General features: G+C 37.3%; 2 protein-coding genes across 17 annotated transcripts in view; one reads left to right on the top strand and one right to left on the bottom strand.

The window, feature by feature from the left end:
- Positions 1-9,443, top strand: part of SULF2 (sulfatase 2) — a 79,495-nt gene extending 70,052 nt beyond the window's left edge. For all 6 annotated transcript variants that reach the window (XM_050982277.1, XM_018917473.3, XM_018917475.3 and 3 more), the window contains 8 exons: positions 1,143-1,237; positions 3,189-3,248; positions 3,674-3,843; positions 4,330-4,472; positions 4,697-4,820; positions 5,317-5,347; positions 5,643-5,699; positions 6,732-9,443. In XM_050982277.1, coding sequence (XP_050838234.1) covers positions 1,143-1,237; positions 3,189-3,248; positions 3,674-3,843; positions 4,330-4,472; positions 4,697-4,820; positions 5,317-5,347; positions 5,643-5,699; positions 6,732-6,762 — 711 coding nt within the window. In that variant the 3' untranslated portion in view covers positions 6,763-9,443. The remainder of the gene's footprint in view (positions 1-1,142; positions 1,238-3,188; positions 3,249-3,673; positions 3,844-4,329; positions 4,473-4,696; positions 4,821-5,316; positions 5,348-5,642; positions 5,700-6,731) is intronic.
- Positions 9,444-12,163: 2,720 nt separating this feature from the next.
- The window catches only part of NCOA3 (nuclear receptor coactivator 3), a 52,470-nt gene continuing 49,893 nt past the window's right edge, over positions 12,164-14,740 (bottom strand). For 8 of the 11 annotated variants that reach the window (XM_030231494.2, XM_030231493.2, XM_030231490.2 and 5 more), the window contains 3 exons: positions 14,383-14,614; positions 13,986-14,160; positions 12,164-13,420 (listed from right to left, as the gene is read on the bottom strand). In XM_030231494.2, coding sequence (XP_030087354.2) covers positions 13,144-13,420; positions 13,986-14,160; positions 14,383-14,614 — 684 coding nt within the window. In that variant the 3' untranslated portion in view covers positions 12,164-13,143. Of the gene's footprint in view, positions 13,421-13,985; positions 14,161-14,382; positions 14,615-14,740 lie in introns of those variants that run through there. The other 3 variants (XM_018917464.3, XM_030231497.2, XM_050982274.1) reach the window with 3 other exon arrangements.

Consider the following 14,740-nt stretch of genomic DNA (forward strand, 5'->3'; position numbering starts at 1 on the left):
AATATTAGCTCAAACCCCTTCATGTGTATTGTGTATGAAAGAGGGTCTAAGGATCAGGTAAGGATGGAACAAATGCCAGAGAGAAGCACAAAGGATGGACGTCCTGTAATCTCTTACCAAATTATATAAATTCACAGTAAAGTTCTATGTAAGAACTTCTTGGTTCCCTTTTATTGTAATGATTGACACATAGGGCAAATACTTAAAAACTTACTAGTCTGCCAAGATTAAAAAAGGACAATTTTAATATTACCACGGTCCTGCAATTTTTTTCTTCAGAAAAATGTAGCCAATATGGAGTGTCAAAGGAAATGAGAACACGCTTCTGTCCAATTGTGTTCCTGATTTAGGGTCACAGGGCTGAATTCTTTGTCCATTTTCCTTGAACAGTCTGTCCTGTCTCTGCTTCAACAGTCATGAGCTTCTCCTACACCTGTGGTCACTGATGGCCAATGGTAGTTCTCCAGAGACTGTTGTTCGCATTAGATTACTTTGATTTTTCTGTTGTGCAGAGGCCTGCAATACCCAAGTGGAAATGGGCTATGTTGCCTGAGCAAAAGTAGGAGTTTCATTTAGTGAAATAAGGCAGTTAAAAATCAACCTTAAGGGTGGCACAATTAACTGCTGATTGCTACCCCATGTGTCCAGACACTGCTAAAGCCTGCTATGCAAAATGATGGAACCTTGCTGCTTTGCTTTTTCAAACCCTCTGGAGGGGATTTCAGATCACTCTTGTCCTATCCCCTTCCCAGTGTCAAAACACGCTGAAATTTAATGACTTCGCTTTCCTTTGAGCAGCCTTTCTCCCCTTGCCAATGTGCTGTAGAGCACAAGAGGCAAAATCAGAGTGGATGCAGGAGTGCCTGTCTGCCTGCCACTGTGTGTCCCCCCCATTCCTGCAGCACTGCATTCTGCTTTCAGAGTCAAGAATCAGAGCAAGCAAACTGAGCCAGCTTCCTCCTACTGTAATTTCCTTCAGGAAAACTAGATAATTTGAAAATGCTTCTTAGTGATGAGAGCCACGGAAGGTACTGAAGAGGAAGCTCTTGGTGACAGTCGAATGAGTTTGAGAAGGTTAGAATAGCACTAAATCATGCTGTTTTTTTTCAAACTCTGTTTTTGTGCCTTTTTTTTTTCTTTAGATTGAAACTTTGCAAAATAAAATAAAAAACCTGAGGGAGGTGAGAGGTCATCTAAAGAAGAAGCGACCTGAAGAGTGTGATTGTAACAAGCTAAGGTATTTTTTGGTGTACTTCTGAATAATTATTTGTAGTGTGCAACTGTAATTGATATATGTCCTCACAGGAGAGATCAGGATCTGGTTTGTTCAGTGGTTGTGCTGACACTTCCCCTGTGTACACACTCAGGGGAAGTTAGGCTGCTGCACAAGTACAAGGCCCACTGTCTGCCAGGCAGGAAATTAATTGGACAATCGAGCTCTTGCTCTGCAAATAAGCACAAGAGAAAAGTCTTCCAAAATCAAAAGGTAACCCAAACAGAATTTGCCCCTGAAAAAAGCTGTTTGTAAGGAGATCCAGGAGCACCTTCTCCTGCTCATGGTGACGACAGAGCCAGCTCTGAGGCTGTTGAGAGCCAGCTATCACTGAGAGTACTGTGGCCACAGCAGCAGAATGGTGTGAGTATCACCAAAAAAAAAAGAAAGCTGTACCTGAATGGAGTCATAACTGCACGGCAGCTGTGCTTTAGCTGCGCCTAAAGCACCTGTTGCCAAGTAGACACTGTGAGAGGGTGTCGGTAAAACTTACAGATACGATGTTTGTAATTGTTGTAGACTGTGGATGTTGCCCGTGTATCCTGCAACATAGTTTCAGCAGCACAGCTACTAAAATACTAAGATCATCAATTTCTTGGGTTATGGGAGCCCATGTTAAAAACTGCTTAAGATGTAGTATTCTAGATGGAAAACAGACAGAAAGTTTATATTGGTTTATAATCCACTGCTTTCAAAACTGATTAACTGAGTTTACTTAGTATGTACTGTAAAGATGAAGTTATTTTTGGTGAACGTTTGATAGAAAATGAAAAAAATGTTTCTTTTCAGACTGATATAGGATACACTTATATTTGTGCATAGGCATTTATTGAGATTACTAATCCCACTGAAAATAAAGAAATTAATCATCTGTGTTACATATGGTTAAGTGTTTGCATTGCAATTGCTTTGATTTTGCATTTAGAATTAGTTGATGAAATGCCCAGCATCTGTGCAAGATTAAAAAATTGACTGAAGAAGATAGTTCTTAAATAATCTTACTTTGTTAATTTGTTATACAAATCAAACTTATGAAAGCTCCCAAAAGTTTTAAGAATTTAGAACATTTGCTTTGAAGGAGATTTTAATCTGGCAACTAATTGAATTCAGATGTACTGTTTAGAAAACAACATTTATTAAACTAAGTTTGTTTGCTGATTTGTGAATGTAGTAACTTTATCAATAAGAAAATATTGCCAGTGACTGAGGCTGTTCTTTTTTTTAAACTTTGGTAATTCCACAGGAAGGAAATTTGTGCAAAATACTTGTAAGAGTTTCTTGAGAGGCAAAGCAGTGGTAACCCAGCGAGGATGTGTATGTCTGCTTACACTCTGCATATCTCTGAATATAATAGACAGTGCTCTTCCTGGGACAGCTCAAGCCATCTTGTTCAAGTTTTCCTGAAACTTTCGGCTAGTAATAATGGAGTACACCCCCACACTCCCTCCCAGCCCTACAAAGTACAGCTGGTATTGAAATTTTTGCATTCAGAAGGAAAATGAATGGAGGATAGTATAAACTTGTCATTATCTAAACAAATTACGGAATCCTCCTTTGCAGAAATGTAATTTAATTACAAGTCTATTTATTCTATGTGCCTCATGTAGGGAAACAACCTACAGTTAAAACTAAAATAATAGTAAATTGTACCTGGACGTGGATATATGTTGCAATGCAGTGTTAGGACACCGAGTGTCACTGTGGACAAAGGATCTGAGGAAACAGAAATACAGTGAGGCTTGGGAAGTGCCTGATTCAGTTGAGCGAGGCTGCCTTTATTCATCACATACACTAATAAATTGAAGGGAGAAGTGACACTGGATTAAATCTGCTTCAAATCCAGTATGATAATGTTATAAGAACAGGGGCAGTTGTCTTGCTGTTGTTCACCAGCAATGTTGTTTTTATTTTCCAGTTACCATTCAAAACACAAGAGCAAACTGAGACACAAAGGATCCGGTCTTCATCCTTTCAAGTAAGTGAAGGCCTGTTCCTTTGAGAGAGGATGTGCAAAATGTAATGTTAATATTAGGTCTGTACACACCAGTTACACATTAGGCAATAGTAGTAGTATTCAATTTATCCTGTATTAAAAAGCATAAACAGAGATGCCTGGGCAAGGAACTAAGCCCATATCAAAATGCTTGTAAATTCTAAGATAAGGTCTCTGCTTTTGAAAAAAGCACATTGCAAACCTCAGGCCTACAAGCCCCTTTGGCTGCTTTTTTTTTCCCAATGCTATTGAATTGCAGAGTCATCTCCATTTATATAAAACACAGTTTAAGTAAGAAATGTGGATTCTTTCCCTCTGAGTGGCTTATTTTATTAGCTACTTTGGGGTGTTTTAGCTATGCTCAAGTCTAACAGAGTTTGCATGACCCTAACATTTCATGTGTGCAGGAAAGCCCTGCAGGAGAAAGACAGGCTGTGGCTGCTGCGAGAGCAGAGACGGAAGAAGAAACTGCGCAAATTGCTTAAGAGAATTAAAAATAATGACACATGCAGCATGCCTGGTCTGACCTGCTTCACCCATGACAACCAACACTGGCAAACTGCTCCCCTGTGGACATGTAAGAGTACTGTAAACTAAGGAATAGGTCAGCAAATTTTGGCTAGGCTGGGCTGGGATGTTGGGTTGCTAGTAGTTACTGGTTTTTTTAGCTCTGTAACCAAAGTCATACAGTCTTCTCTATAGTAAATAATCTCTGTTTTCAGTGTTGTAATTATTCTTGCACAAAAGGCAAGGAGGTAAAACCAACTGCGAATAAGATACAGATATTGAATCCTGTACACTGATCTGCAAGGTATCTCACCATCTGGAATGTTTCACAACCAGAGAAAGGAACCAGACAAGATGTTACTGTAATTAGTCATGTTGTGGATTAGGTATGCACAGAACAAGAAGCTGATGCTGGAAGGCTTTCTCTGCTTTAGAGCTCAGGAGTGAGAATGAGAGTAACTGTCTATGACTAAAGTAATACTATGAACAGAAAGTAATTAGCAGTGCTAAAGACAGAAGCATGTAGCTTATGTCTTTATAACTCTTCAATTTGCAGTGGGCCCTTTCTGTGCCTGTACCAGTGCCAACAACAACACGTACTGGTGTTTGAGGACAATCAACGAGACCCACAACTTCCTGTTCTGTGAATTTGCTACTGGATTTTTGGAGTATTTTGATCTCAATACCGATCCATATCAGGTATCTGTTCATAGACCTTGAGATCACAGCTCAAGAAATACATCATTGTTACTTGTCAACAATAAATTGAATTCACACAGTATTACTGTAGGACGAAGTTAAGGCCTGTATCATTTAAACCAGTATGAAGTGGATCTTTCCTGTTACAAATAAGCCAGCTGTATTCCAAAAGTTACCAAATTACAGAGCAATAGTCACTAAGAAGAACCTCCTGTTTATTGCAGCTAATTAATGCAGTGAATACACTTGACAGAGATGTTCTTAATCAACTGCATGTGCAGCTCATGGAACTCAGAAGTTGCAGAGGGTATAAGCAATGCAATCCAAGAACCAGAAACATGGATCTTGGTAAGTGCCTCTTCTACTGCACTCACAAACACCCCAAAGAACCCCAAAGTACTCTTAACATTATAAAACTTGAATCAGTCAAAAGGATTTCAGGATTTACTTAAATAGTAATGTCCTGCTGAGGGTGATAGCCGCGTTCTCAGTTTTTTTTACATGTTCAGTTCCTGTTATGTCATATTTTTAAGATGAAGAAAGACCCTTAGCATAGTGATAAATATTGCTGAGATGCAGGAGAAGACAAGGAAGGAACAATACTTGTGAAAAGGGAGAGAATACCCTAACAGCCCCTATGAAGCTCACAGAACAGTCAATCACAGGTCAGTTCAAGTTGGAAGGGACTTCCAGAGTGCTGCTTCAAACTTCTGCTCAGTGCAGGATCAGATGTGAGGGCATACCAGGTTACGCAAGGCATCAGGAAATTTGTTATATTTCTTGAATCTTTATTTTTTCTCATACAGACAACTGTTACTAACATTGTTAATTTTTCTTCACCTAGGACTTAAAGATGGAAGCTATGAGCAGTACAGGTAAATTTAAAAAAAAAAAGTTACATTATTATTCTTAAGTACTACCTTCATGCTGAAAGAGCAAGTGTGGGATTGGGAACCACATGGAAAGGCCTGGCTTGAAAGGGCATTTGAAAGACCTTTCCACTCCACTTGCTTTGAAACATTGGAACTATTTGTTTCAATGTTACACTACGTTCTGATCTTAGTAGTCAAAATTCTGGCTGAATTCTTCTTCCTCATCTTTCAGATTGTGGTTCTGCTTGTTTTCTTGGTGATGGTTAACTTTTTTCTTCTTTTGCTGCTTGAAAATTAGGCAGTTTCAGCGTCGAAAATGGCCAGATGTGAGGAGACCATCATCTGCCAAGTCACTGTGAGTTGGGAGCAATTCACCAAAAGCATTAGCTTTTACTTAGCTTTTCCCTTCTCTTTTTGCATGCACCACCGTTTTAACATCATCATCTATTCTCATGGAATGCTTAGGAGGAAAGTCCTCTAAATTATGCAAGGAATATGATACTACCATCATTACTGACAACTACTGCTGCACAAAACCTCTTGGTACATGTTTTTTGAGAATCTTGGAGCATTAAAGTCAAGGCAATTTCAAACAGTAAAGGTAGATGCTCAGTTAAGAAACCAGTTATGGTCAATTGCCAATAAAAATTACAGACCACTACACTGGTTTTGTCTAAACTTAAACTAGTAGCAGCTACCTAGTGGTTTTTCACAGCAGAAAGAACAAAACTAACTGTAATTTCTCACAAGTAGTGAGACACCATAATGTATTTTCTTGCTCTTTATCCAACTACAGCCATTGTGCTGTGAGCAGAAAAAGGAATTTAGAACATAAAGTAGACTACAAGATTTGTATCTACCACTGTTTTTTTCTTACTGAGCTGCCTTTTTAAATGTGGTGATGATCTGTCAGTTCTCAAACTGCCAGAGCTCAAAAGATGAGGTACAAATTTAAGTTTATTAAAAAGTTACCATTGCCTGTTACTGTCTTTGAATCTTCCCTTAAAAAGAAAGCAGAGACTTCAATTCATTAAAAATCATGAAGTGCTCTCAAACTGTGTAGTGGAAAACATAGGTGCAAGGTGCCCTTCCTAGGCACAATCTGGTCTTCTTGCCTGAGAGTTGCTCATATAATGCAGTGGTTTTATTTCTAATTGACGAGATCTAAGACTGGCTTTAGAACCAAAATGAAGGTTGAATTAACAAGTTTTGTACAGGTTGAAGTTTCAAGCACTGTTGAATTGTTTCTGTCATACACCTGCTATGCTTTTATTGGTGGTTCACAGTGTTTCCATTGGTTTTTACTGCATGGAACTATTAAGAACACCTTTCTTACTACTTTCTACTAGAATGTTATACACTAAACTGCATTTCTTTTATTTTAAAGAGGACAACTGTGGGAAGGCTGGGAGGGCTAATCTCCCCCAGCTGCCACACCTCCATGAGGATACAAACGGGGCTGGACTTGAATCCATATACAGACTAAATGAATTATAACATTCACCTGAAGGACTGGATAAACTTTAAGGCTGAAATAGATAGAATGTTTGCACTGGTGAGTGAGTTGAATAGAAGCAGTGAAATTATGGGAAATGCCATCAGAAATACAAGTCTCTGAAATCCACTGTTGTACCTGCTTTTTTGCTTTGGATTATACCTCACCTACTTCACAAGGCATTTTACTTCAGGAAGACACAACTTAACGCTGATTCAGGAATTGACAGAGGTGGAAACTCAGCCACATCCCAAAGAGGACTGCCCCTAAAGTGGCACTGTTTACACAGACAGTTGACGGGACCTTAAAACAATTTCCAGTTCACCTGTATCTTTAGTTGTCGTGAGAAAAAAATTCAAAGCCAAGTACAACTCTAAAGCAAGATTTAGAAATCAAAGGTGCTTTTCCTTAACACTGGGGTAAAGGTAATGTTCAAGAGAACTTTGAAAAGATTCGGAACTGAAGTCAGCAGCACCAAGTGTTCTCAACACCATGGAATTTCTTCAGTTTCCTCTGAGGATACATTTTAGTTCTGCATCTACTTGTTCATTGTATTGTCACCTCTATGAAGATTAGAGAAAATCTTGACTCACAGGATGCCAGATTTTTGGAGGGATTGTGTAAATATTGATCAGTGTACTGTTTGAAAATAAATTCCTTCGGGTTGTGAAGAAATTTATTAATAAAAGAGAGTGTAATGCCCACATGCCATTTCTCAAAATGCTAAGTCAGAATTTATTAATTTTTAAAGGTACTGAAAATTTTTGGTAAATGTACATCTTAAATTTTAACAAAATCAGATTTGTGTGAAGGTTTTTTATGTGGTAACATTATACTGTACATTCAAAACCAGAACAGTTCCTTTGAGAAAGTAGCGTTTGCTTAGCAGTGTAACATTTATTTTAAAAATGGCAGCTCTGAGAGTTCAGTACTTGTAGTCAATAATCTAGTTATACTTTAGTCTGCAGAAAAGTAAATGTTGTGAACCACAGTTACTGTTCAAAGGTTTTTACAGGGGAACAAACCCTATAATTTTACTAAGAAAGCACAGTGTACAGAATTATTTCAGTAATTTCATAAGAACATTATTACATAAGTTGTAGTACAGGCTCTAATTGTGAGATTTGTATTTATCATTTGTTTCATGTTACTTTGCTACCTGTGTTTAAGGGCAAATGCCTGAGGGCACTCATGGGACAGACTCAACCAACTGTGGCCTTCACTCCTAACAAAGAGGTATTTTTTTCAAAATGCAAACTTAACTTGCCCTTGCAGAAATGCAGTGTAAAAATACAGCATGGAAGTTATTTTGAAACCCTTCCTGGTTTTGCAGTTTGGAAAATCAAGTAGACATGTAGATCCCTGGTATCACAACCCCATACTCAAAAAATGTACTTGAATTTAGGAATGAGGAAAAAAGCCCCACTCAAAAAGCAGAAGTGGAGTCTTTATATATGCTAAGTAAGATTTGGTTTGAGTATTTATATGACATGTGGTAAGTCAAATCCACTACCCAAAGCTTTCCTGCAAGCTTTTTTAATTATGCAAGTAAAATCTGAATGTCTGTCTTAATCTAGCCATGTATTTTCATTAAACTTGTTAAAAAATTCATGGATTATTAGAAAAATCGACTAGATTATCAGATCCTGGATCAACACAAGTAAGTAAAAAACCCTTAAGTTCCCCAAAACCCCCACATTTTTTCTGCTTTCCAGAGAAAAGTTTTAGCTACCTGCCATTCCCAGTGTGCATGCAGAAAGAATATGAAGTTAGATTTTTTAAAAATTTGCATGCCCTTGTGTATTAAACTCATAGTCTCCGGCAAGGTGAGGTTGTGACTCTTAAAATCCTGCAGGGCCAGTGTTACTGCACCTGTTACTTGTCAGGTGGAAGGTTGAAAAGTTATCTTGTCCCTTTATAGAAAATAGTGAGCTGTGAGACTTGTATGTGACACAAGAAGCAGCTGGTATTTAATGAAAGGTACATTGTTGCCAAGTTTGGGGAAAGATACCCCTCTTCTCCTTTCAGCTCTTCTAGAGTTTGCTATTTAAGTTGAAAAAAACCCATAAATTCTAGTTGGTGTTGATGTTTGTGCTAAATGTGTGTCTCGTAAGTGAAAGGTCTCAGTTGTTACTCCCTCAGCTTTTATGGCCAACTAGGATAAAATGTAAATCGTTTTTTATACACAGTTTTCACCAGTGATAACAGGGAATTTTCTCTGACCTGTAGTGGATAATCACCCTTAAAGTATTAGCTCATACAGTGTCGCCAAGTTCTGATTATAAATAGAAACCTTTATTTACATTATTATTAACATCCGAACACAAAAACCAGAAGGGCAGTAACACCTTACAACCAACCCTTTATAGATCAGTCCCCATGATTTCTCTGTTTTGCAAAATAAAGATACAGATATTTCAAGCAATACTTGTAATGTAAACTAAGCTTAGATGCAATTCTCAATGCCGTATGCCTTCTTCTGAGAATTTTTTAAAATATTGCTCTCAGATTCACATAGTTTCACACTTGCTGTATCATTCTATGATCTGGTGGTCTGCACATGAATTCTGTAATAAAAGGTGTGCTAACTGGTGCAACATTCAAGTAAGTTTTGTCTTGTGACAGAAATGTGGTCTGAATTTCTCACTTCAGAAGCAGTATTTTAGGCCAAGGAAAAAAGTGCACTACATGGAAGTTTAATAAGCACGTGATCAAAAAAGTAACAGAGACATAGCAAAACAACGCTCATTTATGCAGCAGTGATCAGAGGTTGCTGTACTAGCTAATTCATCTCTTACTGCTGAATAATGTTATGTGGGTATTATTTAAAAAATTAATAAAAATCTACTGCTATAGGACCAAAGCAAAATTTATGGTGGTAACTAAATGTCAACAGATTTCAAACCAGATGTACTAATTAGTGCTGCCATGAAATATGCTGTCAATGCATTTTAAAAATGCCCCCTGCCCCTTCATCAAGTTTAAGCTAAACATCTTTTAATTCAGGGGGAAAAAAAAAAAAAAGGTACTGGAAAGCTCCAAAATGCTAAACCTAGGAGAAAAGGAGAAAAGATGAGCTTGTATAATGCCAGTCAGGTAGGTACCAGTTATACATAGATGTTTAAACAGAATTACTAATTAAAAAAAAAATTGTACTGCATATAGCAGTATATAGTCTAAGAGCTCACCTAATGAAAGCAACTGGTGTTTGTAGTTTCCATCAGTATAATGACCAACTCCAAAATATACATATTGTTCTATTCTGATTTGATATAAAATGCAGGGGATTGTTGCCTTTCACCCTCAGTAAGCAGCACTTACTCAACAAATAGATAGGATCCAAGACATGAAAAGATTAAAGTTCCTTATGCTTTTAAAAGTTTTTCATTATAAACACACATTAATTGGACTGAAAATTTCAAGTAAGTGCTGTGATAATCTATATACTCAATACTAGTGGAAGAGACAGGGTAACATGAAGTAGCATGAGTGACTCTACATTCCCCTTGAAACACAGCTGGCTAGGTGCTAAGGATGAATTTATGAGAATATTTCTAGTGAAACTTACTTCTATTAAAATGGAAGATCACTGAATATTCTGAACAATAAAACCCCATCTTGCTAACAGTACCAAGAATAAGCAAAAATGAACACAGATCAGGGGATTTTTGGTTTCTTTTACTCAGTTGGGAGAAATCAGTATTCCATTACACAATGAACAACGTAACAGAAGCACCACACAGCTTAAACATTTCTGGGTCATCCCTTAGGAAGGTTTAGCGGTTTAATTCCTCGTAACTGCAAAAAGTGCAAAGGGATCTTCATTTCAAGCACCCAAAATGGAGGGGGAAAAAAATCCCCCAGTGCTATCAGCAAATAATATGTAACCACACTTAAATACTGCTATGACAGAAATCCGCTTAGAAAATACATTCGTTACTTGTAGTATAATCCAATGAGGTGTAGACACTTGGTTAAAATGTGGCTTAATATCCTTAAAGATTTCTGGATGTTACACAATAACAAGTATTTTGCAACAGACAAACATTTTCAAAGAACATTTAGAGTTCATTAAAATTGACGAAAAAGACACAATCCAGATTCATCAGCTGAAAAGGCAACCTATAATAGACAGACTTGCCTATCCTGACAAATTGTAAGCTCTTACAAAGCAGAGCCTTCGTGTCAAACTGCCTTAGGTAAAAAGAAATGTAACAAAAGTGCTCACAGGTGGAGAAAGTACTGAAGAACCGGTCTATTTTTTTATAAAAAGCTCTATGTTGAACATGTAAAAATAAATGAAGTGTTGAAGACCAAAGAAGAGAAATATGTGGGCCAAAGTTACCCAGCATCAAAGTCCTTAATGTAATTTAAAAAAAAATTTTGGACTTCAACTATACTCAGTTTCCAGAAATCAATTTTGTTAAACATTTAGCTTCACAAACTCTGCAAAAATGAGTTAGTGACTTACAAAAGTCATATATATAATACATTATTTTAAAGATCATATTTACAAAATTTATTCACAAAAAAAGACTGCAAAGTTCTGACTCTGGCTGCAGTGTCTTGCCTTGAGTTTTCTGAAGGTTTTTTCAAAAAAGATGAAAGATTATTGCTCAAATTTCCATACACAGAAAACATTACATTATGCAGTCTTTTAAAATAATTCTTTAGAGATTGTGTTTGTGAAGGAATATGAGTACACCCTACCTTCATATTAAGTCCTTATCAAAGACATTGCATTAATCCATTATATAGTCCTCTATAAAGTGCACTCAGCTGCACAGCAATATCTAAATATTAGTCACAATTGTGTTTAAATAATTTGAATTGTTTATCGTCACTTTTCAAACCTTGGCTTCAACAGACAGGATTTTGGACTAGCATATGCCAATTAATTTTGCACTGCTACTTTGCTTGGGAAATCCCTGACTCTTGGGATAAGAGACTAAAAGCAGCATTTCTATTCAGGGATTCATATAAAAGAGTGAAGGCTAAGAATTACATTCTCTGTCAGATATTGTTACAAGAGAAATAAAGAAATTCTTCCCACTGTGACTTCTCCAGGCACTTTTGTCTGCCTGGGCTAAAGGGCTTTGGATAGCTACAGTAAACAGATAAGCTATTCTAGGAGTCTACTCATCAAATCTATTAAAATGGCATTACCAAATTCACATTCCTAGAGGAAGAGTGCTAAAAATATTAATGAACATTTTTTGTACCCCACATCATACAGTAATTCATACGCTGCTTGTACTAAAACATATTTTTGTTGGGTAGGGTTTTTTTTGTTTTGTTTTCCTCTGGATGAGGAAATTTTTCACTGGTTTCTGTTAAGCCCAGTATGACTTGCCATGAAGAATATGTCACTTTCCTTTCTAACTAGTGCATTCAACCATTCTTGTTTGAAGATGTGGTTCTAGATGTCAGCAGTATTTCTGTTAAAGAAAAGATACTTTCATCAGAGAAGACATCTTTGCTGAAAGAAATGGTTTGTGTACTGCATTTGGAAGAAGGAACTACTGCCAATCAATGCCTAGAAGCAGAAGAATAGCTTTTTAGTGCTCCACTTTGAAAATAAATTTCTAGAAAATAAATGCTGTCCTAGAATTTTCTAAAACACACTATTTGGGTATCTTTATGTCATGTAGATTTGGAAAATCTGACATTTAACCTTTATATTCTCCTACTTATAAAAGGCATTCACTGTATCAAAGTCCTCCAAAACTTTACTTACCCCCAGAAGTCCTCATTATTCTTACTGCTTCCTTGGGTATGCTGGACAAAATTTCATGAGGTACTTTTTACTTGAATAGATTTAGCTTATGTCAGTATTATGTTGCTCATCAGGTACTTTGTGTAAAGATTGTAGCAAAAGTGTATTTTGTATTTCAGCTTTCTTTTCCGTGCCTGTTATTAGCACATTTTCACCTTAAATGAGGGGTCTTAATTTTTTTCCATTGTTTCTGGCTATGCATACACAAGTTATTCTAAGGTATTGTAAGGGCAAATATTATTATCAGGGTCTGCCAGAATGATACCAAACTAGCAGGATTCTTAGCCTGACTTGTAAGAGCTATTACATGTACTTTTCAAGATCTGCTGAAGATGCATTTCACAATGTCCATGGGGGTTTTTTTGGGGTTTCTCCAAGTTCAGAAGTATTTCATCATCCTTTGTGCAGTTTAAGGCTTGGTCCTATTCATGATACTTCAAAGTCAACAGCTAATCCAGCATACAGCTTGGGCTCATTGTGAATTTGCTTATGTATCATCAAAAAGAAAGTATCTCTTAGGACATAAAATTAATACGCCCACAGATGCAAATACAAACAGGGTAACTGAGAACAGGATTGTGCAGGAGGAATGGATGTAAGCAGACTGTACTCACTGGAAAAAGAGTCAGCAAATCTTTTCATCAGTCTTGATGTACAACTTACCTGGTCTGGACCCATAGGCAGTCCTGGCATAGGCATGGTATTAATACTCATCTGTCCAATATGGCCACTGCTGCCATTCATGTGCATCATACTGTAGGCTGCTGGGCTACCTTGATGGCCGAACTGCTGCTGGGGAAAAGAACTGAAGTACAGAAGGACAAATAAAATTACCTTCCAAGGAGTTTACACACTGATGTATTGCCTTCCCTGCACCAGCTGTCAACACATGAAAGATAAAACTGTTTTCACATTTACCCATTTTTACCAAGTATCTATTTAACATGGAAACTCCTCTCCCAAAAGGAATTTGAGTTTTTAGAAATGCACAGTTGTATGTGTATGCCTAATGCAACCTTTTTGGAGGCTACTATTACAGCTGTATCATCTATTGTAATAGTATTTGATATTCTGTATTTCTCCACCCCCTCCCCCAAGTTATTTTTTCTTTAAATATTAAGGTAATGTTTAAAGACTGAATGTTGCTTCTGAATGTAGAGGTCCAATATGAGTCAATGGAGCTACGCATAAAATAAAAATTATATTTCCTAAACCAGAGCAGGATGAAGGACAATACAGACACTAGAAAGTTACTTTTGTTACTTTTGTCTCTAATAAATGCTTTTCCTGCTACATGCTATTTAACATAGTTTCTACTTCCAGCAAAATGAAAGACTTTTTGAGAAACATGCTCTAATCCTGAAGTTCACCTGTTTCTGGGGATGCTTCCTGAGGGCCAGCCCTTCATCTCTGACGACTGGTACATTGTTGCTGACTGAGAATGCTGCAGCATAGGGTTCTGGGAGGGTCCAATTCTTGATGATACCATTGGATTTGGAGGGCTTGATACTCTACTAAATGCAGGATCAGGTTGTTGGCTTATTCCTTAAAATAAAACAAAGGAGACAGATAAATATACTTCAGTTATCATTACGTAGTACTTCTAGTTCATCTTCTTGCAGTGATTGGAAGAAAAGTCATCCTTTTTTGTAGCAGTATAGTCCATTTTTCAGAATGGTTGGTATTTAGGTAGTTTGGATTAATAAAAAAAGGGAAAAGAAAACCAGACAAATGGAAAAAAAAAGCCAAACATGTTAGTACTAGTACCATAATTAGGTGGATAGGGGAATTGTTGTGAAGGAACTTGAGCCATCAAGTTTGGAGGGCCTGTCAAAGCACTATCCATGCTTCCTGAGGCTGTCACATTTGGTGGTGGACTGAAGGCCTGAGGTTGCTGTTGCTGCTGCATCATCATTGCCATCCTCTGTTGTCTAAAATGGTGACTTATTAGTTCCCTGTTACGCTGAGCCACCATTTGAGCATTAAGAAAACCTTGCTGCTATCCCCCAAAGAGAAGAAAAACCATATTAGAACATGTCTTTACAAACAAAATCATGTCAATCAAGCTCATTCCTAAGACCCCGCAAGTCAAGGGAAACCCACAGACAGTACAAAAAATAATCAT

Source organism: Serinus canaria, chromosome 20 (assembly GCF_022539315.1).
Source record: "Serinus canaria isolate serCan28SL12 chromosome 20, serCan2020, whole genome shotgun sequence".
NCBI lineage: Eukaryota > Metazoa > Chordata > Aves > Passeriformes > Fringillidae > Serinus > Serinus canaria.